Source organism: Nasonia vitripennis, chromosome 1 (genome assembly GCF_009193385.2).
Source record: "Nasonia vitripennis strain AsymCx chromosome 1, Nvit_psr_1.1, whole genome shotgun sequence".
NCBI classification, from domain to species: domain Eukaryota; kingdom Metazoa; phylum Arthropoda; class Insecta; order Hymenoptera; family Pteromalidae; genus Nasonia; species Nasonia vitripennis.
Genome location: NC_045757.1, coordinates 21349377 through 21375708, shown reverse-complemented (window position 1 = coordinate 21375708; position 26332 = coordinate 21349377). Strand labels below are relative to the sequence as shown.

The window sequence follows — 26332 nt, the reverse complement described above, 5'->3', positions numbered from 1 at the left end:
AGTGAATATTTTAGAGCTTTTATATATATAGTGTACACATTCAAGCGGGACTCGGGAGAGTTCACCGACATCATCCGTCTCAGTATATAGGAGGTAAGTATATTCTCTATATACGTTGCCAGGCAGACAGAGCGAGAGCGTATATATATAGGTAGTGGGGATGTCTTCTCCTCTGTTCAGCTTCCCCACCATCAGCTTTGCAACTTTGGGCGAGAGACAGACGCGCCGTCCCGTACCGTACGTAAGCAGCCTAACCTAACCTGGGCTTACCAAAGCGTGAGAACTCTGTCTGGCTTGTTTGTGATAATATTTTCTACAATACTGCCTAATATTTGCTCGGTGAATTGGGTTTTATTATTGTGCCCAAATATTACTTCAATTCCAGTGTTACATTTAGTATGTGCTGTGATCAAGACTCTTACAGATTAATATGGAACATGCGTAAGAAAAAGAGACGAAAGGTAAATAATTTTACATAACCTCTTTCGTTCTCTCTGTTGAATGACGCAAAATAACGTTAGACTTGTTTATTATAGAGATATCTAACGGAGTCCCAGTCAAAAGACTTATGATGGAAATTTGTGCAATACATATTATAGAAGGTAAGGTTAACTTTAAACCTGCATCATGCAAGAATTAATGATATTTCAACTACTAAAATCAAACTGTATGACTAATGTAAACTGTTGTATAAAACAAAGATAGACATCCAGTTTTTGATCCAATATCTCTTAATGTTATATTACAGGATTTAATGTGCGTTGAATCAGCAGCTTATGCTTCTTTATTTGATTACAAAGTAATCATTGATTTTCTTATGCCCAATTAAATATTGTTACATTTATTCTTATGGGTGTTGGTATCCGTAAGTTTGAGCGAGCATGCATATGGATTTGTTAATCGTTCCCACTGACTAAGTTGAATTTATATTCCACTAGTGTATGTACTTAATTTAAGGTTGTTTTTTGTTATGTCATTATAAATGGTGATTATTACATAATATTACTTGACCGTAAATATTGAGAACAATTTTATAATAATGATATTCTTCTGCTAAACATTATTTTAAACTAACAATATTGTATTTGTCATTTTCATCTTTAAGATAACAATTAGAAAGTTTATCGTCGATGATCAAAGTAAGAAGCTTAGCTAAAAAATCAGCTATGCAAGTTTAAGACTACGCAATATAGAAATATTTTACAAAAGTTTATTTGAAGAATTGATTTTAAAACAATACTTATTCAAGAAAGATGTACAAGCATTTTATTCCATGAAAAAGACAAATTGGTAACAAAGTATACTTGGAATTATATTATATTTTTATTAATTAATCAACTAGAATAATTTATGATGTGACTTTAAACACATGGAGGTTTAAATCAAATACCTTAGTTGTTAATTTTTATGGCTCGAGTAATTTTGAATTTCCTACATCGAGTTGTAATAATTACTATTTATCAGAAATTGATAAGATACAAGTTACTTTTTATAAACAATATATTTCTATAAAAAAGATGAACGACAATGAGGACATAGTTAGACAAGGTTAATCTTTAAGTGACTATTCTAATATTTAACTGTACGTGAGATTTATTTCAATTTACTTCAAGTAAATTATAACTAGCATGATTTCATGGTGACAGCTGATAATTGTGCATAATTGTATGGCTCTAAAGTACAACGTAAGAATCCAATTTCCTATTTGATGCAAGTAAGCAGTTTGAAATCAATTGAAAATGAGTATAGTTTATTTTGTTGAATTAAAAAAATTAAAAGTGAATTTTTAGTTTCTTACACAATTATTAATACAAACAAAGCATATGAAACATATAATAAAATATTGGATTGGAAATTTTAATGATTTTAGTAGTTTGAAATGAAAAAATATTTACAACTTTCACAGTATGTAATCACGTTTATTTTCAGGTACTTTAAAGCCAATAGCAACGTAAAAATGATCGCGAGCGTGTAACTCGTGATGGCTGAAGACATTTTATTAGGAGAACGCGATCAAAAATTATCAACCAAAATGTTAGAATTACACTACCTAGAAGAAGCAAGAAGCAAAATGGTTCATATCCCCAATAGTTACATGTATAACTTTTGGATAAAAACGCCAACCGAGGTCGTTGAACTAACATGTTTGATGCCCAATGGCGTGGTTATCCCACTCGAGGCGAATCGCAATACAACTTTAGCAGAAATCAAAGAAGATCTCTGGGACGAAGCTAGTAAATACCCGTTACATGGAATATTAAGGGATTCACAGTCTTATATATTTTTATGTATCAATTCCAATGCCGAATCCGAAGAGTTGCGAGATGAAAGCAGACGTTTGTGCGATATCAAACCCTTTTGTTCTGTACTTAAACTCGTGGAAAAGGAGGATACCAAGGTCGACAGGAATTTGGATTCGCAAATCGGTCTCTTGATAGGCAAAGGTTTGCACGAGTTCGTAGCTCTGAAAAATTCGGAAGTCAACGACTTTCGATGGAAGATGCGATTACTCGGAGACGAAATCGCTCTAGATAGACAAAAGAAATCTTGGACTGAAAAAGTGCTCTATCAATTTCCGACTAGATTAGCCGCTTCGTCCGATATACCGAAGAACATCGAGACTCGACTGAAAGACGGAAACATAGTTCTCGTTGTAAAGTTCGAAAACGCTGACACATCGTATACCTTTTTAGTGCCGCACGCGACAACTCCACGGCAGCTCGTTGTGCTGGCTTTGAATAAGCGCGCGAACACTCTGACTCTGCGTGACGAACGTCCAAGAGATTTCACGTTAAAAGTCTGCGGCCAAGAGGAATATTTCTTGACCGATCATCCACTTATTCAATTTAGCTACGTTCAAGATTGCATCGCCAAGGACAATGTTCCAACACTCGTCGCCGTCAATATAAACAGTATCCCCGTATACAAGGATCATGACTATGAAGATCCGGACTCCGATACACTGAATCGCGGTACCAGACCATCGTTCTCGACGCTTACGCTGCGAAAGAAAGGAAAGTACACGTATTCGTGGAATATCGAAGATCAGTTCAAGTTCAACGTCAATGGGATTTCGCGGCTCAATTGCGACGCCGCGCACAGAACGGTGGAAGTTGGCTTGCAGGCTGGCCTGTTCCACGGTGGCAAGTCCCTCTGCGAGAGCCAAAAGACGAAGGACATAGTGGTCCGTGCCGATGGCAGTTGCGAGTGGGAGGAGACGCTGAGTTTCGACATAAAGGTACGTGATATACCGAGAAATACACGGCTATGCTGCGTTCTTTACGAAATAGGCAAGACGTCGAAAGGCATCAAGAGCCGAAAGCTCGTGAAAGATTCCAAGCAAGAATATTTCATAAATCCACTGTGTTGGGCAAACACAACTATTTACGACTTCAAAAGTCAACTAAAGACTGGCGCTATGACTCTTTACACGTGGGCTTACGCTGAAGACATTCAAAACGAAGACTTGCTCCATCCCTTGGGCACCGTCGTATCCAATCCCCACATAGATCGAGCAGCTGCCCTCATGTTGACTTTCCCTAGTTATACAAGAGATCAAATAATTCTTTACCCGTCTCCGGAGAAAATGGTCGAGTTCGCCACGAAGCTCAGCGAATCCCGAGAAAATTCAGCGGAATTCGATCCTACCAGCGTTTCTGACTCGGATCTGCAACATCACATAGATCAACTCCAGCTGCTGGCAGACCGAGATCCACTGCACGAGCTTCACGAGCAGGAAAGAAAAACCATCTGGTCGTTGAGGCAGCAGTGCATCATGAAAGTCCCGACGATACTAACGAAGCTGTTGCAGTGCGTCGAGTGGAACGATCATAAGGAAGTCTCAGAAGCGACTTCCTTGGTACTCCGCTGGCCAAAGCTGCCCGTCGAAAGAGCATTGGAACTATTGGATTACGCTTATGCCGACCAAACAGTTCGCAGTTTCGCCGTGAAATGCTTAAAAGACGTGAGCGACGAAGACCTGAGTCTGTTCCTACTGCAACTCGTGCAGGCTCTCAAGCATGAAAATTATTTGTCTTGCGAGCTCACAGAGTTTTTGTTGAGGCGCGCTTTGAACAATCAGCGGATAGGCCACTTTTTGTTTTGGCATCTGAGATCTGAGATGCACGTCGGCTCTGTATCCGTAAGGTTCGGTCTGATTTTGGAAGCTTACTGCCGCGGCAGCCAGGAGCACATGAAAGCTCTTTTCAAACAAATGGAATGCTTGGACAAGCTCGGAAGCGCGTGCGATCAAGTGAAACAGCGAAAAGATCGTAAAACCGCGCAGCAGTGTCTGCAAGATTATATTAAGGAGGCGCATTGTCGCGAGGCTTTTTACAACGTTATGAGTCCGTTGAATCCAAGTTTTAGATGGAGCAACATAAAGGTCGACAAGTGCAGGGTGATGGACAGTAAAATGAGGCCACTTTGTTTGGCTTTTCAAAACCTTGATCAGTATGGAGACGACATATACCTGATTTTGAAGCACGGCGACGATCTTCGGCAAGATATGCTGACTTTGCAAATGCTTCGGATCATGGATAAACTGTGGAAAAACGAAGGCTTAGATTTGCGAATGAATCCCTACGGGTGTATATCCACTGATAACAGAGTGGGTCTGATCGAAGTCGTTTTGAATGCAGATACCATTGCCAATATTCAAAAAGAGAAGGGCACTTTCCCAGCCACGGCGGCGTTCAGAAGAGGATCGCTGCTGGCGTGGTTGAAGGACCACAATCACTCGGAATCAACTTTAAATAAAGCAATCGAAGAATTTACATTGAGCTGTGCCGGTTACTGTGTCGCTACCTACGTACTTGGCATCGCGGACCGACACTCGGACAATATAATGGTTAAAAAAACGGGTCAACTATTTCACGTGGATTTCGGTCACATATTGGGTCACTTCAAGGAAAAGTTCGGAATTCGAAGAGAAAGAGTGCCCTTCGTATTGACGAACGATTTCGTGCACGTAATTAATAAAGGACAAACTAAGAAAGGCCAGGCTCTAGAATTCCAGAGATTCCAAAATTATTGCGAGCAAGCGTTTCTAGTATTAAGACGACACGGTAGTCTTATTTTGTCCTTATTCGCCATGATGATTTCTACCGGCTTGCCAGAATTATCGTCAGAAAAGGATCTTAATTATCTCCGAGATACACTGGTCCTGGAAATGTCTGAAGCTGAGGCTCAAAAACATTTCCGTAGCAAGTTTGATGAAGCTCTTTGCAACTCTTGGAAGACCTCCTTGAATTGGGCATCTCACAACATGGCTAAGAGTAATAAACCAATGTAAAATTAAGATTAAGTTTATATATATATATATATATATATATATATATATATATATATATATATATATATATATATACGTGATAGATATTATTTGTTTCGTATCAAGCAATACAATCATGAGATAGATTAATAAAGTTGTTTTCTAGATATAAAAACTTATTTGGAGTTTATTATAATTTTATAGTTTGATATTATACTATTATATATTTCTTACAGTATCCGCACTGCAAAAAATAACATTCTAAATATAGAGAAATATTCTTTTACAAATTTTACGTTACTTATCAGTAACTTAATTTATTTAAGATTATTAATAAGATTAAAATTTAATATACTTGTGTATTCGATTATTTTTGACTTTGGATAAATGATTAAAATTATACTATAATTAAATGTAAAAAATCATTTACAAAAAAAGTGTCAATTTTTTTACAAACCTTGATATCCTATATGAATGAAATTCTTTTGTTTCGAATATAATATGATTTCCTTAGTCCATTTGTAATATCTGTCTGTTAAGTGACGAAGTTACTGGATGAATATTCAGAAACATTAAATTAAATGAAACAAAGACAGCAGGAAAAATCCAGAAACTTCGACGCTTAACGAGCGCAAGAAGTAACCCTAAAACAAAACAAACTTCTCCTCCCTCGGCTGAAAGCGCGCGTGCACAGTCGACGCTGCAGTTTAGCTGTTGACCGTACTTAGGCCCATAAGGCCTAAGGAGTAAGAAAGAGAGCGCGGCTAAACTGAAGTGCGAAGGAGAAGTAAAGACCCTGCGTGGGAGAAAGCCATGACGCTTTCTTCAAGCTTCGCCTCCCCCGATTTTTCATTCCTGTGTGTGCGATCCAAGAGTAAGGACGCTATTGAAGAGTTCGATTTTATAGTTATATTTCTGAGTTTTTAAGTTGGAGTTTAGTCTTAATTGTGTTTCCGTCTTGATCATCATTTAGCGAAATTGTGTCTTATTCCATTTGAAAGTTATTTGAAGTCTCCAGAAACAAATAAAGGAATTTTTGAAATAGTTGTTACACAGAAACTACCATCTCTAGCACATTGTATTTCTGGTTTCCAGTGTATTCTTACATGGAAAAAGTGATACTTTACTATTTTCACGTTAGAGTTCTCTTTTCATGCTTAAATTTTACATGTCCGTATATATATATATATATATATATATATATATATATATATACGGACATGTAAAAAAAATATATATATATATATATATATACATACCTATACTATGGATTTTTATGCAATGTAAAAGTCATGAAAACTACAAGCATCTTATATAGCATAATAACGTTATTTCAGAATAAAAGTTTATAATATTTTATAATACTTATGTTTTTTGCGAAAAAATTCTTTATATGATTTCTAAAATCTTCGACCATATTTTATTCAGCATCGAATATATTTGATACACGTTGTTAATTTATTTGCTTTTTATGCACGAATTACTTTTATAATAAGTACGTCATTTAAACTGATTGTTGGTCTCATGTATGTATATACATTTGTAACTGCCGATTCTAGCGCCCTCTGCTGTTTAAACTTCTGTTCCACTGTGTTTTTACGAAACTAGGAATGAAGGCGCGCTTCGCGCGCTCTTGATTCTATCTCTGTCTAATAACACTGGTAGAAAATCTACCATAAGTGTTGGTTGGCACACTAACGTCTGCTAATATTTTATAAGCATGTAACATGTTACTAAATCCCTCAAAACTATTTTTTAATAAATATATTAATAATGCTCAATGTCGTCATCATTGGTTTGAATAGTGAATTTGAAGAAAAGTTCAGTATGAGAGTCAGTGGGTTTGTCTATCATTACAATGCCATTTATTTGCATTATAAAAAAGCTATACAACTGAAATTTTACACAGATACTTACTATGCTACCTAGAAAATATGTAACCTACATGATTATGATTTAACTTTTTTCATTAATATTTTCACATCGAAGCCCATATGAATTTTTTAATTTAGCGTATCAAATTTTGCTTGTAGACAGTTACACAGAAACTACCATCTCTAGCACATTGTATTTCTGGTTTCCAGTGTATTCTTACATGGAGAAAGTGATAAGTATTTTAGCTTTTTGTCAAGGCATTATAATTAGAATTTTGACTTTTAACAGTTGTGAGAGATTTTGAGACCGATACCTGTTTCTCCATTTTTGCATTTTTTCTCATTCGAAAACTAACAGGTCTAGAAAGCTCATATTTTGCATATAGATTTCTTTTGTGATTGTGAAAATAATCCAGAAACAAATAAAGGAATTTTTGAAATACTTGAGTCTAAAAGATTGTTTGATTTGAGAGTTTTGATCGTCAACCTTTGGGTCATCCCCGTCAACAAACACAAGTAAGTCGTTCTCGTTAATAATTTAATTTTCCTTGGTGTTTTATTATCACGCAAACAGTTTTGACCCGACAATCAGTGCGAAGTACTGATCTCCCCCGTATGGGAGAGTAGCTATCATCCGCATAATCACACAACGTTACTTTGTTAGTTCGATAAATTTATTACTACCCTAACACTGTCGCATAAATGATTGTACATACATTTTAAACTGCATATTTAATGTTATTATTTAGAAATAAAAACTTCCAAAACTGAAAACTGCTATACTGTAACATAACGATGTATAATTATGTATAGTCAATAGTTCTGACTATTTTGCATGTTTAATTTATACTATAAATAATACGAAAGAAAATGACATTTTCATACAAATGCCAATAGTATTATTACTTAAAAAGTAGAATTCACCTTCCTTACTGAATATAATCAAGTTTTGTTAATTTTATAAAAAAAAGCTTAATGCAAAGAAAATATATATTTTTATTAATGTTTAAAGTACAAATTAAAAATCTTAAAGAAATAAATGCCTGAATCTGTATGTACTTGCCGTAATTTCAAAGATAACAGTATGTATCACGTATTGTTTTATTCAGAAATAAAAAAATACGTGAATTCTATAAATAAGATTGCAGCTAAATGTACAGTAGTACATAGATAGTAATTAAAAATGAAGTTCGTAACCAGATCAGTTCCAGCAGGTAATATTATCTTGCTCTATATATATAATATTTTTTACCCCATATAAGCAAAATGGGGCACATATATCGTCGCTCTTAACGAAGAGTACACATTCCAGATACTACATTCCAGATTTGCCACGAAGACTAGTACAAAAAATTTTTGCCGCGAAGACATAGTACATTTCAGATCTTTCCACATGAAAATATTCAATTATTTTGAAGAAAAACAAATAGTTATTTTGGTTAAAATTAATAAAATTACAATGTTTTTAAATTTGTTAAATAATTTTCAAAAATTTTGAAATTAAAAAAAATTTTATTGAAAACTTTAATTTAAAAAAATTGATATTAATAGTCTCATAACAACTTTTTAAATTTCGAAACTTTTGAAAAATTATTTGGCAACTATAAAAATATTGCTAATTTATTAGTTTTAACCAAAATAAAACTATCAAGGGGCACGGTAGCGCCCCGATGGCAAATATAAATTTTTATACACTGTGCGTTGGGGCGAAGCGCGGCCCTATTATGTTTGTTTTTCTTCAAAACAGTTGGATATTTTCATGTGGAAATATCTGAAATGTACTAGTCTTCGCGGCAAAAATAGAATGTACTTAGTCTTTGTGGGAAATCTGAAATGTACTATACGACTCTTCGTTAGGCGAGACGATATATACAATATTATGTCCAACTCAATATCTTTGAGCATATGTAAATTAACTTTTTGGCTATATATATATTCATTCTATTTCTTTTGCACGGTGTCTAAGACTATTTTAAATTTTACAGTACTATAATATATTATGATTTGAATGGCAGAGTGTGCTTATAATATGTTCTTGATCGAATCTTAATGTATACGTAAATAATGGCGCGTTATCAATTTACTGCCGGTATGGTAATAAACCGTAAAAAAATTCTTGTTTGCTGTATTTAATAATTATAACAGAATTTTGACAAACTTATATAACGATACTATAGTATAGCGTATGTGCAGAGCTAATTATACTAAGAATGGTATTATTACTCCAAAAATAATATACCATTCTTTTCTTTTTTAGTTACTGTTGTTGTACTTTTGTTTATTACTGAAAGTAATGCAGGTATGATATTTAATGTATTACGAATAACAAGTTTCAATAATTATCATATATAAGTAAGGAGTTCTGTACGAATTAATATTTATTAATTTGTAGTATTGCGAGCGGCAAGGACTTTTATCATAGATATTAATGCAAATTGGCGGTTCGGATGTAACAAGGGTCTAGCAATTGTTTCAGAACCTGAAGATTTAATAGTAAAGGGAACTTTATATTTCAAAAATAACAATGATACAGAAAACGCGTTTAGTGCAGGGTTAACAAATTTTATAATATACGAAAGAACCAAAGAAGGAAACTATTACAATTTAATCAATTGTAAAAAATTTAAAAAATTAAAGAAGACGATTGAAGAACCTTTCTTAATTGTGTATAAGAATTCTGGAATTGTAGGTTTTTTATTTAATGCAGTATAAGCAAATATTTATTATCGATAGCAAGTATATAATTTTGATCCATCAAAGATTTCAGGTTTAAAATTTAGTAAAAAGGACACAGAATTCACCAAAAGTCTGAAGTACACAGTTGCTTCTGAGATACAGTTTGATTTAGGTAAATTAGAAGAAAAAGGTGTATCTAACTCTACGTTTATTACTGAAGAAGTATGTAAACTTATATCTATGTCAATTAATCTATACACACACACGCACAATAGTAAATCAAATCGGAAAAACTGAATGATAAATATAATATAACATAATTTGTTCATAGAAAACTTCCTTAGGATCATGCCCAGTTGAATACAATACTCAGGCCAAGCATATATCCGATGAAAAAATTGGATACAACATTATGAAAAACTTGTTAGAGGACAATTGTACACGAAAAAACGATAATAATAGTATTACTTCTCCAGATTTTTGCAATGATCCTTCAAAGGTTAATTATTTAAATTCCATATATATAAGAAGCATTGCATAATAGTCATAATCAAAAATATTAGTTTTTTTTTAATATTATAAATGTAATAAATTAAAATATATATATATATATATATATATATATTTCAGATGAAAGCACATGCTACTCATAAGTCTGAATTTGATGTAGCATTTAAAAATAAAACAGGAGTATTTAACAATGCGAAACTTTTTATCGCAGCGAGCTCAATACCATTTAAAGCTATATCAAACACTTTCAACGCGTTTGTAACGTAAATATTGAAATATTATTTTCTTGTATTTTATACAAACGTGTTGGTATATATTTTCAATTAATTATTTTCAGACTCGACCTAAAACTTAATGGGATGCTGCAGGATGGCAGTCTTTTTCCAGAGTTTAAAGATACTGGTACAGAACTGGTAAAAAGTTTGCAAGAGACAAAGCTCAACGAATCAATTCTCAAAGGAAAAACAGGCAAATCTGAAAAATTACAAAAAGTCTATGATGCTTTATCTTGCCTAACTTGGCTACCAACAACATTTCATCGTGACTTAGTGGAGCTAGCTTTACAATGCCGATGAGACTGATAAAAATATTCCACACACATGAATATTGTAGTTTTTATACACATAATTTTATTTTTGCATGAAACACGTTTACTCATGACAGAAGGTTGTAAAACTTGTACGAAACTCGAAATCGCTATCGTAATATTGAGCTTGGCGTCCGAAGTTTTAATTGTTTTAGAAATTAATTATTATTTCAATTTTTTTATAATAAAAAATATGTGCGAACAATATCGACGATTTTATTAATTTTATTCCCAAAGGTACAACCTCGATAGATTATAGAGCTACTTAACTATTTTCACGTTAGAGTTCTCTTTTCATGCTTAAATTTTACATGTCCGTATATATATATATATATATATATATATATATATATATATATATATATATATACACATACCTATACTATGGATTTTTATGCAATGTAAAAGTCATGAAAACTACAAGCATCTTATATAGCATAATAACGTTATTTCAGAATAAAAGTTTATAATATTTTATAATACTTATGTTTTTTGCGAAAAAATTCTTTATATGATTTCTAAAATCTTCGACCATATTTTATTCAGCATCGAATATATTTGATACACGTTGTTAATTTATTTGCTTTTTATGCACGAATTACTTTTATAATAAGTACGTCATTTAAACTGATTGTTGGTCTCATGTATGTATATACATTTGTAACTGCCGATTCTAGCGCCCTCTGCTGTTTAAACTTCTGTTCCACTGTGTTTTTACGAAACTAGGAATGAAGGCGCGCTTCGCGCGCTCTTGATTCTATCTCTGTCTAATAACACTGGTAGAAAATCTACCATAAGTGTTGGTTGGCACACTAACGTCTGCTAATATTTTATAAGCATGTAACATGTTACTAAATCCCTCAAAACTATTTTTTAATAAATATATTAATAATGCTCAATGTCGTCATCATTGGTTTGAATAGTGAATTTGAAGAAAAGTTCAGTATGAGAGTCAGTGGGTTTGTCTATCATTACAATGCCATTTATTTGCATTATAAAAAAGCTATACAACTGAAATTTTACACAGATACTTACTATGCTACCTAGAAAACATGTAACCTACATGATTATGATTTAACTTTTTTCATTAATATTTTCACATCGAAGCCCATATGAATTTTTTAATTTAGCGTATCAAATTTTGCTTGTAGACAGTTACACAGAAACTACCATCTCTAGCACATTGTATTTCTGGTTTCCAGTGTATTCTTACATGGAGAAAGTGATAAGTATTTTAGCTTTTTGTCAAGGCATTATAATTAGAATTTTGACTTTTAACAGTTGTGAGAGATTTTGAGACCGATACCTGTTTCTCCATTTTTGCATTTTTTCTCATTCGAAAACTAACAGGTCTAGAAAGCTCATATTTTGCATATAGATTTCTTTTGTGATTGTGAAAAGATATTTAAAGTTGAATCGACGTTAACTGAAATACTTTTGTGTTCGACTACAACACCCATGATAATTATTTAGTCGTATAGCATGAGTTTGCATTAACATCAGTGTCGGAGTCGAAATCAGAAGTTTTTCAGTTAAGGTCGATTCAACTTTAAATATCTTTTCACAATCACAAAAGAAATCTATATGCAAAATATGAGCTTTCTAGACCTGTTAGTTTTCGAATGAGAAAAAATGCAAAAATGGAGAAACAGGTACCGGTCTCAAAATCTCTCACAACTATTAAAAGTCAAAATTCTAATTACCTAAAACCTTGACAAAAAAGCCAAAACATTTATCACTTTCTCCATGGAAAAATATGCTAGAAACCAGAAATACAATGTGCTAGAGATAGTAGTTTCTGCGTAACTGGCTATAAGTAAAATTTGACCTGCTCAATTAAAAAATTCGCATGAACCTGGATGTGAAAATATGAACGAAAACAGTTAAATCAGAATCATCTAGGTTACATATTTCTAGGTAACATAGGAAGTGGCATAGTGTCATATTTTAGTTGTCTAGTAGCCTTTTTACAATTCAAAGAGCATTGTATAATGATAGACTTAAACTTACTGACTCGGATACTGAACTTTTCTTTAAATTCACCTCTCAAACCTCACCGAGGGCAACTTTGGGCACAGAGGCACAGCATATCTTCAAACTCTTTATTCTTTTAATTGAACTTCTCACTGACATTTAAAAAAAAAAACTAAATAATATTCACACACTTTATTTACTACTTCAAATAGGGTTAGGGTGCCACTTTTCAATACACATGTTGTAATACTACACACTCTTGGTAATGATTAATTTTTACTAAAATTTCTTGCTAGTTATATTACATATATTTTATCTGTTATCAAGGTTTCCACATTTCATTTTAAACACCTCAAACATTTCTACCAGGGTTATTTATTGACTAACTTTATCATCATAAATCGAGTTTCAGCACGTGCAATAAGTATTAAGGAATGTTTGAAAAAAAAATTAAGCAATTAAAATTAAATAATAACGTCTTGTTTCGTCGGAAAAAGTCAAATTGTAGTTAGCAAAATGGCCACTGCTTCTTAAAATTTGTCCGACGGAATAAAATGTGAATTTAAACTTTTACCTAATAAAATTAATTTTGTAATATTCCTTGATACACACTACACTTGCTGAAACCCACTAATACCCACTCTTCAACCTTTAAGTTTGTTTAAATTATTAATGGTTATTCAGACGTAACGTGGGGGCGCTGCTAAAAATTCGAACTTCTAGCATAAGTGTGGAGCACTCTTAAAGCGCGGTTCTGATCTCGTTAGGCAACCAACCAGCAACCAATCAGAATCACGTATTAAATGCTTCACAACAAAGGCCATCACTTTTTTAAGATAGGAGGATAGGAGGATTTCATCTGACGTAAAGTTCGTGTACTTGTTATCTCTATACTCTTAGGTGATGAAATCAAAATCAACACTGACAGTATGACTGTTGCCATCTAACGTCATCTATCTATTCTTATGTTCCATTTTTTGCATAAAAAAACCTTGATATTATTAAATTAATGTAATTTTTTCGTTAAATTTATTGTGCTGTCAACATGGAAGCAAAAGTAAATAAAAGTAATAAAAAACACCATATGGTTTATCGGCGTCTAGAGCATTTTTCGTCATTAAAATGTTTGCAAGAAGATAATATATTATGCGATATTAATATTGAGGTTTATTAATCAATAATAATTATTATAAACATATATAAAAAAGCGTTAAATATTTATTAGCACAACTATTTATTTATCATTATAGGTAAAAGGAAAATTTTTTCACGCACATAATTGTGTATTAGCTGCATCAATCAATTATTTCAAGAGAATGCTTGTCGGTAATTTTCGAGAAAGTGATGAAAAACAAATTTCAATACCAAACGTTAAAGCTGAGTAAGTGATTTATTTGTTTGATTATCGAGATTCGGTACCAAAAACACGTGTTACTATAATTTCTGTTTTTGTTTAATAGAAATATGGAAAATTTTATCAATTTTGCCTACTTAGGATGTATTACTTTAATGGAGGACAATGTTCAAAGTATGCTAATTGATGCTGATTACCTTGATATAATTGACATTAAGAACGAGTGCATAACATTTATGCATTCCTGTGTGAGGGAAGACAGTGTCTTCGATATTTATAACTTAGCTGAATTATTAGGTTGCACTTTATTGATGCAACAATGCAAACAATTTATGCGTCAACATTTTGCAAAAATATCCCGAAACGAACAGTTTTTCAGTATTTCTATCAGTTTCTTATTCGAAATTATTTGCGATCACGATTCGGACGTTGTTTTACCAAGGCAAGTCTACGAAGCAACAATGAAATGGGTAAAGCATGATATTGATAATAGACAAAAACATTTTTACGATTTATTAGTCGGCACTGCTCTTGAAAGATTAAGTATAGACTATTTGATTGATCACGTCATCAAAGACGAATTAATAAATAAATCAGAACAATGCAGGTAATTTTTCTACTAATTTATTGTATTAATGGTTTGTTTTTCATTTACGATTTCATCTATAAAATTTTTTTTTCATCAGAGATTTCGCAAATAATATAATTTACTCGTATATAAAACCGAAGTCAGAAGTTAATGATAATTCTAATTACAACGAATTAAACGAACGTTTTTTCATCATGGGTATATTTGATTCGAGAAGTATGGAAGTATATGATCCGCACGCAGGTGACAAAATAAATTTAATAGATTATTTACTATATTCGTAAAGTATCTGCAGCGTGTACACGCTATATATAAAATGATTATATACGTATTGATGTTTGCTGCAGATACGTGGAAAACTCTAGGTGGAACTCATTATCCTCGGAAATGGTATAACTGCGCAATGCACGACGGCGAGTTATATATTATTGGTGGAAAAGTTGATTCGGAAATTGTATCATCTGTGCGAATCTACAATTTACAGAGGCACACTATAAGATCCATATCTTCAATGAATACTAAATTGCGGTAGTAGCCAAGACTTGCACTATTAAAATTTTTGTGGTTATATGAATGAATATGTTATTACATACGTTATAAATTTTTATTTTTTAGTTATGTCGGAGCAGTTGGTTTGAATAGCTTCGTTTATGTTTGCGGCGGCAGTAATGCAAATCACAAGTCAAATGTCGTTGAAAGTTACTGTCCAGCAACAGATGAGTGGAAAATAATGAGTCCTATGCATGTATCTCGTGAAGATCTTGCAGTTGTTGCTTGTCAAGGATATGTTTACGCTTTAGGCGGATGTGATGAGGTGTCAGCGTTAGACTCAGTTCGTAAATTCATCAAGTTTTTTAAATGGATCGTTAAATAAAGTGTAACTTCAAAAGCATTAAAAGTTGCTTTATTTTAGGTTGAAAGGTATAATCCTCGGATAGATCAATGGATGCTTTTAGCTTCGACGATGAATCAGAAGCGGTTTAGTTTCGGTGCAGCCGTTCTTGGCGACAAAATATATGTATGTGGAGGAAGTAGTAGCAAATTATTAGTCTCGTTAAAAACAATGGAAGTTTACGATCCAAAAACTAATAGGTATGTATATACATATCAATTCTATCCCTACATTTATAGTGCACCACATAATAAAACAGTTCAGACATTACTTATACTTCGTTAAAGGTGGGAGTACAGACCAAGCATGAATACTCCAAGATGGGGAATGTTACTAATTTCTAGCATGGGGAAACTTTGGGCCATCGGAGGATGGGATAAGAGCTTACCACTTTCGACAATCGAGGTGTATCCCAAATTTAACGTGTGGACCTTCGCACCGTCATATTGTAAAATAAAAGGATCTGTTACCGGACTATTGTTGGCGATTTGAAAAAGAATTTTACCAAAATTTAATATAGGTATACATTTTTTATATTAAAAATTAATTTAATTAAAAATACAATTGTACATATGCATCATTCAAGATTCATTAAACAAACTTTTTAATGATGAATCATGAGAATACTTGATTTTCCGCATAACAAATGATTCAAAATTTCAACAAACACAGAGGTTATATTATAAATAAAACTGCAGCTTTATTGAATTTATGTTAACCGGAAAGTCGGCAAAGAAGACACTGTTGTTCGAGCGCAGATAAAATTGACTGTTTTTCTCCGCTTACTCAAAAGCTCGGTTTTCAATACTCTTCTAAAACATAATTCGCGCATACAAAAGCATTTAGTCCGGGTAACGCGCCACAAATTGCAGATCGTTTACAACAGATAATATCAACAGATCCAGAGCAGCCGTCACACCGCGAGTCATATCGAGAGTTGTAAGATATCGTTGGTCCGCCGTATACCGATCAGCCCTGAACAATTAGTCCTAGTTTTCGATCTCCTTTATATTAGCTGAGCTAAGTGGCGACTCGTTGAAATATTGTACGCGAGGACGCATTAACTGTTGCACTATACACAGCCGCAACGTCTAGGCGTATATCGCGAGAAAGTCTGCACCGGCCGAGTAGTGCAGTGTACCTCGCTTTTTTACACGTCACGTGTAAGCGCGAGTTTATTCCTTTCCTGAAATAGAAGTCGCCTTATCGAAAGTGCGATCGACTATTCGCCTCGTTCTGTACACCTACCACTCGCGCACAGCTTACTATACGCGCGCCCTCAAAGCCAGTAGGAAGAGCCGCGGACCGAGAAGGCAGAGTGAGAGGACGACACTTATTTTCCTAATTTATTGCTTGTCACTTTGAGTGAAAAATTTCTGATTCATGGTGGTTATTTTCGAGGTGCAACACTCGAGCTCTCTAGGAAAACCATCTAATTAAAATTTATCGTTGCTTAAATACTCGCGGTGATGTCCTCGTTATAATAGTTGTTTCACAAATTGTTCGAATGTACGTGTTTGTAAGTCTGCATCAGGCTCCACGTTGAACGCTTAACGTTTATGTCTCAATCACTCAAGACACTTTATAATCGCGTCGAATCGGTGCTTTAGATAGAGAAATGACCGCGACTCCCGGTACACAGAGATAAGTGATCGCCTCAAGCCGAGCGAAGTAAAGTATATTTTATGCCAAACAAAGAAGATGCACTTTATTAATAATGTTTTTAATTTTTTAATCAATTTGCGCTCCCTTGTGTGTAAAAGCGAAAAATTTTGTTTGCCTCACGCGGCATCGGGAAAACGGATGAAAACGCCGTAGTACATAACAGTCTAGCATCCCGCAGACGACGTCGCGATCGCCGTATCTCACGGAAAGCAATTCCGAAACATTTTCATAATATTCGCGTCCGCGGAATAGCTTGCCGGGCTTAAATCTCGCTCTGGCTCGCATCTCCTCCTTCCCCCGTGTGCGCATATTCCAGCCGCGCACACATGTACACACATACATACACACACACACGCAGCTAGCTCGCCGTCGCCATTGACCATCGTCGTTACGGGATCAGCCTGCGCGCACACTCGTGCATCTCGGCCTCCTCCCGCTATCGGAGATTTATCGGAAACCCTTCGCTCTCGCCCTCCGCCGCTATACTTACTCTCCTTATTTATCCGGCCCCGCGCGTCCATTCTACTACTGGCTACTCGCGTTTTTCCCGTACATTTGCAACCGACGTCTCGGCGCGGCCTCCTCCACGCTCCTTCTCGCGCCGGCTCCTTGTTTCTCCCGTTATTTCTTTAATTTACAACCTATAACGCGCCGGGCTACTTTCCTCTACTGCCGCTCAAATGCGTACGCGCCATAAGCCGCTTCGCGTCCCCTTGTACATATACACACTTTTCTCCTTGCTCGCCGTGTATTGGCTACTTGGCTTTTACGCGGGACTCCCGCGGCGGTATATTTACGGCGCCGATGATATATATTAACTAAATACTTGCGAGAGCTTTCCGCCGAGTGCGCGCGCACGGTATAAAAACGGAGCTTTATTTTCCTAAATCATGCCTCGCTCTCTATTACACTGCACACCCTCTCTGGCGGATTAATTAAGTTTCTTCATATTCGCGATCGCTAGGAGCCCGTGCTAATAATCACCAAGAAAATGTTCAATCCGCACTCGATAAATTTCGGCGTGCAATCGCGCGCGTTTCTCCCCCGCGTAATTACAGCTCGGCTATCCTTGTTTTCGGCAGTTTTTTCTTTCCTCGGGACTCTCCTAGCCCCGCAATAGCACCCGGGACCCTACATCAATGCGTCGTCCTTCGCCCCCCTCTGATTTCCCTCTTGCCCCTTTTAGTCGCTGGGCAGCGTGTGCGTCGGCCCGGCGCGCGGTAATACCCTTATAAATTCATGGTGAACCGAGAGCGGCCATTTGTAGTGCTGGCCACCGCACGCTCCCTCAACCCCACGACGGTTGAATATTTAGATGCGATCGTTGGCTTCGGTTTCGTCCAGCTTGCAAAAAACTTTTCTAAGCTCCGGAATCGAGTTTTTAGCCAAATTAAACGGTGCTCGCGCGGTGTTGTAAATCTTGTGATTTATCATTGCATATCTGGACAGCTGGAGAGAATTTCTCCTTGCAAGATAATACGAGTAGGTTTGGAATACTTTTACGAGCAAACGAGTGAATCACAAGCTCGACAAATCATCCGTAATACGAGAGAGCGTATACATCTCTCCATCCGCGAAAATTCAGCGGAATCAGAGAGACGAAGCCAATCTGAGAAGGCAGCGCGCGCCAGGAAGCAAAATAAAAAAAAGGCAGCAACGCAGATCGAGTATTACATCCCGCAGCGTGTATATAACATCGCGTGCGCGCGCACTCTCGAAACGACTACACATCTACTTGTCGTATAAATACATCGCGCTATGATATATCAGCTCGAGATTTTATTTCTATGTGAGTACGGATATAAGTGAAGCAGCCCAGGCAACTCTCGTACTTGCCATTGTCTGCTGTGAAATAAATTCCCTTCGAGGTGACTATCCACGCGAGATCGTGACTTGGACGGCTGCCAGGCATGTGTATGCGTTTTCCTTGCTCGCTTCTATCTTCCCCCTCCCCCCTCTCTCTCTCTCTCTCTCTCTCTTTCTCTTTCCACATTACACTGCAGCCGTGACATTGAGAAAAACGCGGGAATCCCGGCGTCGTAAACGTCCCGGCCGACGAGGAGCGACGGGCTCTGAAATAGTTGAGTACCGCGGGCTCATCAAAAGAGCCCATCCCGCTGCTGCTGCTGACGACTCATTTCGATGTGTGTGCTCGGCCTGTCACTTTAATCGTCATTTTTCCCGTATTACGGAGGGCGTTAAGAACGAAAAATCATTTGGCGCGCGCCACCTACGTTTTTACGACTGCGTAAATATCCCCGCGCAGATTCGCTAGCGGCGCCTATTAAGCGTGTATAAAGGAACGTTTTTATGAGCGAAATTGGAAACTCGGATGAGATTACTGTTTGGCTTGCTCCATTTATCCGCTATATAATACCCGTTGTCCAGCTTTTATGCGCGAGCATCGCCTGTTATATTCATACGCGCAGACCTCGCGCTGATTCACTTTTCGATGCATTTCGCACTGTCGGCTAAAACCTGAGTCATACCGCACAGTCGGAAACAACACCACTTCAAGTGCGCATTTGAAACAACAAAATCGCGCGCGATTTGCAAAATCAAAAGTGCAAAAATATTCCGGTAAGCTCTCGACTTCCGCGCGCGCGAAGTAATTTAAAAAGGCTGCCTGCGCGAGAAATTTGCATATCATAACCGTAAACGCAGCCGACTCAAAAAAGTAACGAGATACAGGGTTGGGAGCGCGCTGGCAGGAAGGGAAAACGCGAAAAATAATAAACGAAGCCCGCGCGCAGGAATTGAAATATCAGTGACCGTAAAAATAAACGAAGGAAGACGCGCCGAGAAAAAATAGCTCTATGTGGAAACGAAATTAAATGGTAAGCCCGCGCTCGCGAGAGATCCGTTTCATGTAGGTGAAATCCTGCGCTGGCTGCGGAGCGCCCAGCTGCGCGCAACGAAGAAGCGCCGGATGAGGAGCGCAGGCGCCGCGGCATTAATTTGCGGGGCGCGCATTTCGCGGCCGAAACGAGCCGTGAGCGCTCGCGTCGTTGGGCCGATTTTCCGAAAGCCCCTCTCCCTGGCAAACTAACGCGCTAACTGGCATTAGCCCGCGGTTTCTAATCCATTAATCCGCCCGTTAATCACTCGCAGCGTGCTCTTCATGGCTCTACGTAGTCGGCTCGCGGCGAGTTTCTATGTGCCTATCTTCGAAGGACTAGCTACGATTACCATGGGATTGCTCTCGGTTTGTAGCATTTTATCCCTAATGCACACAGTTATTGTATCTATTTTACGACACAGCATAACGTGTAAAATCTGTGCTATCATAGCGGCGTCTAGCCACACTCGCCCCTTTCTACTGAAACGCAAAAAATCTCATATTTGCCTGTATCGAAATGTATTTGTCTGTACTTCTCAAACCGTGACTTTTTCTCATAAAACGAAGAATCCACTTGTAAATCACACGGTGCAGTTCGATCGGTATACAAGCGACATTAATGTCGAGTGCTTCCTTTTCTGGCCAAGAACCAAAAGCGTGCGCTCCCGCGACAGCGGAGACAACCATCCATGCGTAATTTACACCTCCAATACACCCGCTACACGCGCGCGCGGGCGCCGCACTGGCGTATGTTTACGACGCACGCATCGCAATCAGTGTAGCCCCAGACAGCTCGTAATAACGAGCCTGCGATCTCTGCGGCGTTCGAGCGATTAAAGCCACCTTTACAGCCGCGGCAAATCAGTCGAGAGAGGCGCGTCGAACATCTTTTACCGAGCGTAACGAGGCCATACTCGAGTATCATCCGAGCTGAGGGTGCTTTCGTTCTCTCTTTTTATCTCGGCGGCGCTTGCGTCCGTTTTCATTTTAGCGCTGATCTAGGCTACGTACCGATCTGTGCACGGGAGGAAGAACGTAGTGCGTGTACCAGCTTGAGTAATTTGATTTTCGTTTCGCGTGCCGACGCCGCCGATATTATCCTGTGATGCAGGTTGTATTTGCTGATGTTGCCGGACTGAATTATTCGAGTGCGAGATGTTTTAATCTCTGCTTTAGTGCGGCTACGTAGCGCTGTCGCGCGAGGTACTTGTTCCCTCGTATGTTTGGCTAATTATTGCTTTAGTGGGAATGGCAGATCGGCTGCTCGTTTTCGTTTAGGATGTAGGCTACGGTGCAAGAAATACACTGCGAAACTAGTTGGCGTGATTATAAGTGAATTGGTGATTTTGCATTCCTTGCGAGAGTAAGGAGAATATTATTATGAAGAATGTCTTGATGAATGTACCTACTTTATGCCAAAATCGATAAATACATTGTACAGACTAAGAATAAGTCGTGAATTTTTTTACGATTAATTCTCTTGATTGAATTATATAATAACTTCGATTATTTCTCACGGTTTCACAGCTGACGTGCAAAACATTTAGCAAAAGCTGCGATATTTCATTTCAAAAGTCGAGCTTCTCGAAATTCACCAGATTTTTTTTTTGCAATAAAAGAGACAAAATTCACTGCCGACGTTATCGCTCAGCGTCAAAGAAGTAAGACCCTAATGTGCAACCCAGCAAATCAGCCACTTTATAAACGGTTCACGGCGTTGCTTTGGGGCTTCAGCGCGATGTTGCCGGGATGATCCTCCATATAGTCGGGAAAACGAAGCGCCTTTCTCTCTTAGTTTTAGCCCCTCGGGGGCCATGTACTCGCAGTCTATGTAGCGCATCGTCGTCGAGGAACTCGTAAAATTAGGCCGCGGCTCGTTTGGCTCGTCGGCGACGATGCTACACACACACACACACACACATATATATGTATACTTGCAGCAGCTAACGTCTCGTCATCGCGCGCTGCGCTCAGAGTTTCGATTCTTGCTCCCGCGCGCATAAGTATACACACACACGCGAGCGCAGAGACGGGCATGTGCCAGTTGCCTCCAGGGAGAGGCGCAAAAGAGGTTGCGATTCAACGAGCCACGCCGTACAAGAGAGAGAGAGAGAGAGAGAGAGAGAGAGAGAGAGAGAGAGAGAGAGAGAGAGAGAGAGAGAGAGAGCCGAAGCGCGAGTTTGTCTTGCTCCAGTTCCGCCGTCGAGTGCCCTTGAGGGAGCCGCTGCCGTTGCTTCCAGTCTCTATCCCTCTGGAGGGTCGAGGAAGAGGAGAGCGGGAGAGTGAACGAGAGAGAGAAAGAGAGAGAGAGGCGAGATGGCCCGCGTTGAAGAGGATGACAGTCTTGCGAACGAACGGCTTAGTCTCTCTCTCTCTCTCTCTCTCTCTCTCTCTCTCTTCTCCCTCTGATGGCGTTGGTCTTTGGCTAGTGTCTTGCGAGCTTAACACTATGCTTGGAGTATACACTCTGACACAGCTCGAGCTTGCGACCGACTCGATGAAGGAGAAAAACTAATCGAGCTGATCGAGAGGACGCGCAAGATTTCTGCGCCGGGGAGTCAATTTCGGCTCTTCCTTCATTTCTCCAGTCTTATTGAATTTTTCGAGATGAACCGGGATCAATCTGACACAGATATTGGCACTTCTTTTTCATTTTGTTAACCTCGTCCGTGCTCCAATATTTTCGTCAAACTGGTTTAAAGGACCTTTTTGACAAAATCAAATTCATAGTGAAAATTAATTGCTTCACCGGCGATACTTATGATACACTTTCAATTTGTGAACCAGCTCAAAGTTCTGCGAAAGCTCACTTGAACATTATGGAGCAGCACTTTGTACAAGTTTTCGTCGACTTAGTAGAGTTCTCTTTTCGTCTCCTTTCCAGAAAGCAAAAGTGCACACGGGTATAAAATTCACGTCAGTGTAAAAGTTGCACTGCTGAATCATATGTTCGGGCGCATACTTTTTCCGTCAAACAGCTATATAACGCATTTTTCGAGGTGCGCGTCGCAAAGCGTAATTGAAAAGAGCGATTTCGTTGCAAAAGCGCAAACACGTTTCATCCACTCGACCGGAGCTCGAGTTTAGCATCAAAGCGCACTTCTGTAGTAGCTGAGACGAGTATAGTACAGTTGGTTTATGATTCTATCGCACGAGCTAAAAATGTCTTTTTGATGCTTTTCTTGCATGTTTCAATGAAATACTAAGCTAAAAATGATTAAAAGTTACGTCGGAATACTCATATATTTTAAATTAGATATTTAAAAAATGAGCATACAGTTACAATGAGTAGATAAACGTACGTGAAAATGTATAGCAATATTGTAATACACTGCTCATGATGAACTACGAGATAATCTACGCATTTAAGAAATAAATTTTGCATACTTCCAGAATATACGCTGGAGATTTTGATTTTAGCATACTTAGTTATAAGATTATCAAAATGCTGTAGCTCAGCTCATAGCTTAGGATAAAGAATGTTGCAGGTTCAAAGGAATGCACAGTTTATCTATAGACAAATGGTCGTTTTGCTAGTGCCAGTAGCCTCTACGAGACGAGGAGCAGACGCGCGAAGCTCTACCTGGAAGACAGTATTAAGTTGGCGAAGGGCCAAGCAATGGCGCGTTCGCCCCCGGGAATTGCCAGCCTTACTTATGGCATGGCGCCGCGAGCGGAAAGAGTCGCGAGGCAGCAGACGGTTTGTTATTGGATACGGAACAATGCTCGCGCCACGCTCGATCGGCCCTTAAGTAGCATACGAGGATGCACCCTTATCGACACTATGTATATGCTGTTACGAGCTTCCGCGTGAATCTCCCCTCGTGTGTTCGTATAGGTATACTTGAATTCTTAATTTTACAACTTTAAATTGAATCTTTAAAATCTTTTGTAGAGACGTTTAGTGTCATAGAGAAAAATATTGCGGAGCGATAATTCATTATAAATGTAGCAAACTTCGAGATGAAAATATATATTTTTGCATACGTGCATTTTCATTTTTTCTAGAACGTGATAGCTCGCGTCTCCTTTAATAGGTAGCGTAACTGACATCATGAATTTACCTAATTTTGTCTATGTTTTTAATAATCGCCATTGGTTACAGAGGCGTTTCAGATTTCATATCAAAGGCTAGCCGGGTTACTATGGTGAAATGGCCCCCTTGGAAAATGTATATATGTTATATACCATTCGATGGGGGATAAAAAAAAACTCCCATAGCCAAATTTTTAGCTCTCTGCCTAGTGCGCATGCGCAGTAACGTCGATAAACGTGTTTTTTTGATTTTATTTTTTTCTGAAGTCCCTATAGGATAAAAATTTTTTTAAAAATTCACATTGGTGTATTTTTATGTCATGAATAACTGCAATTTTTTTGGGATTACATAACCTCAAATATCGGATCTAAAAAAATTATTAAAGTTTTCAATCGATATTTTGACCCCCTTGTTTTTGAGGTGCAACTTTTTAAGTAGACTTTTTTTGTGTACTTTTTCCCGTTCTTTACGATGGCACTAACGTTTTTTCCTTAAAAATGGTGGCACAACTCGATTTGAGCCAAAAACTGATTTTTTTGCCATTTTTTCACGTTTTTAGCTGGTTATGTTACAATTTAGTTACTAAAGTGACTCCTTTTGAGTAGTTTTGCATATCTTCCCATGAAAACATAATCAAATGAAATATTTTGTTCGCTCCAAGCCGTATTTTTTATATTATCTTACGTTTTCAATGATGGTCTTATCAGAATTTGAGGTAATAAAGGGTTTCTCTCTATATATAAAAAGAATATCGCCGCTGTCAGTGTCTGCTTTTCTCTTTAACCTAAAAATGAGGGCATTTGAGTGATTTAACGCCGAAAAGGGCCATTTTTGGTACCATGTAACCCAAAACTTTTTCCAAAACCCAAAGGGTTTTCACGCAAAAAAGCCTGTTTTTAGCTAAACATAGCCTTGAAATCGAGCGTTTGAGGGTACTTTTGGCGTCTTGTGGTCTTAAAAAGGCCATATTTGGCTTATCTGCCTCTACTTAATTGATTATTCAAAATCTATTGACAGTAATAATTATCAGGTAAAAAGGAATTGAAGTTAAGTATGTTCAATTCGTACAAAGTATAATTTATTATCTTCATAGGCTATTTAAAATAAATTATGGAACGTATACAAGTAGCTTTTTAAAAATAACGAATGTTCACAATAGAAAAAATGATTCACTCATCATTGTCACTATCTTCATCAATACACACTTCAATTTGATCATTAAGAAACATTTTAGACAGAATTTCAGCTGGTCGTATGATTTTTGATAAATATCTTCCATGTGAAAGATAATAGATTATGGCAGCAATATGCGCACAACATCCTATAGTACGGTTACCGTTAGCACAATCACAACAGTGTCTTAAGATGCTAGAATAACCAATACCATTTGGTTTATACTCAACGAAACATTTGTATTGTTTTCTGTTAATATGCCTGGATTGAACTTCAAGTTTGAGAATATTGTTAGTCTCTTTTGAATATCCAATCTTCAAATTATTATCTGCGTCAAGCATTTCCGCTAAGTAAGATATTGTCTGTTTAAGCTGATATGTTCCTGTAAACAGAATTTTCAAATCTTTTATTGTTAATTCAGGAAAGTCTGGTAAATCATCCGAAGTTATTATTTTAAATGGTAGTTTCCGACGACTCCATCTTTTGTCTGCTACTAAAACTGCTAATGTATTTTCAACATTTTTTCTAGATTGCATAGCACTAAATATTTCATCTTGCATGTCTTCATCAGAATCTAGGCGTTTGCCAAACAAGTTATTTAAGTAGCAAGAAATTTTACAATAAGATCCAGTATTTTTCACCATTGTATTATCAAGTTTGTGATCTAATAACCTATATTTTTTCTTTTGAACTCCGTGCACTGCTTCAACAACCCATCGCAGTTTTGTCGTGAATCTTGTTTCATTTGATTCTTGCGTAGAAAGTTGAGATTTTGAACCTTTGAGTGCAGGCATCAAAACAATATAATCCATATTTTCTAATTTTTGTTTAATGTCCCTGAAACCTCTATCCAGTATAAAAATGTCCCCTTGGCGAAGAAGTTTCTGTAAAA

The 26332-nt window shown here is 37.1% G+C and overlaps 3 protein-coding genes across 3 annotated transcripts; all 3 read left to right on the top strand.

Moving 5' to 3' along the window:
- Window positions 1–210: 210 nt before the first annotated feature.
- Window positions 211–5704, top strand: LOC100115810 (phosphatidylinositol 4,5-bisphosphate 3-kinase catalytic subunit delta isoform). The gene is made up of 3 exons (XM_001600381.6): window positions 211–461; window positions 537–602; window positions 1930–5704. The coding sequence occupies exon 3, from the start codon at window positions 1982–1984 to the stop codon at window positions 5291–5293; it is 3312 nt and encodes a 1103-aa protein (XP_001600431.1). The 5' UTR covers window positions 211–461; window positions 537–602; window positions 1930–1981; the 3' UTR covers window positions 5294–5704.
- Window positions 5705–8766: 3062 nt separating this feature from the next.
- On the top strand, window positions 8767–11119 carry LOC107981969. The gene is made up of 4 exons (XM_031923455.1): window positions 8767–10044; window positions 10154–10321; window positions 10453–10595; window positions 10670–11119. Exons 2-4 carry the CDS (start codon window positions 10235–10237, stop codon window positions 10905–10907), a joined length of 468 nt encoding a protein of 155 aa, XP_031779315.1. The 5' UTR covers window positions 8767–10044; window positions 10154–10234; the 3' UTR covers window positions 10908–11119.
- Window positions 11120–14938: 3819 nt separating this feature from the next.
- LOC103317328 (kelch-like protein 18) lies at window positions 14939–16304 on the top strand. Its single transcript, XM_031923436.1, has 5 exons — window positions 14939–15078; window positions 15183–15363; window positions 15451–15667; window positions 15749–15927; window positions 16015–16304. Exons 1-5 carry the CDS (start codon window positions 15030–15032, stop codon window positions 16217–16219), a joined length of 831 nt encoding a protein of 276 aa, XP_031779296.1. The 5' UTR covers window positions 14939–15029; the 3' UTR covers window positions 16220–16304.
- The last annotated feature ends 10028 nt before the right edge of the window (window positions 16305–26332 follow it).

Coding starts and splice junctions, on each gene's coding strand:
- LOC100115810 (XM_001600381.6), top strand. CDS start 1,982: ATGGCTGAAGACATTTTATTAGGAGAACGCGATCAAAAATTATCAACC.
- LOC103317328 (XM_031923436.1), top strand. CDS start 15,030: ATGGGTATATTTGATTCGAGAAGTATGGAAGTATATGATCCGCACGCA. Junction 15,364..15,450: donor TCAATGAATACTAAATTGCG/GTAGTAGCCAAG, acceptor TTTATTTTTTAG/TTATGTCGGAGCAGTTGGTT. Junction 15,928..16,014: donor TACGATCCAAAAACTAATAG/GTATGTATATAC, acceptor ACTTCGTTAAAG/GTGGGAGTACAGACCAAGCA.
- LOC107981969 (XM_031923455.1), top strand. CDS start 10,235: ATGAAAAACTTGTTAGAGGACAATTGTACACGAAAAAACGATAATAAT. Junction 10,322..10,452: donor TTTGCAATGATCCTTCAAAG/GTTAATTATTTA, acceptor TATATATTTCAG/ATGAAAGCACATGCTACTCA. Junction 10,596..10,669: donor ACTTTCAACGCGTTTGTAAC/GTAAATATTGAA, acceptor AATTATTTTCAG/ACTCGACCTAAAACTTAATG.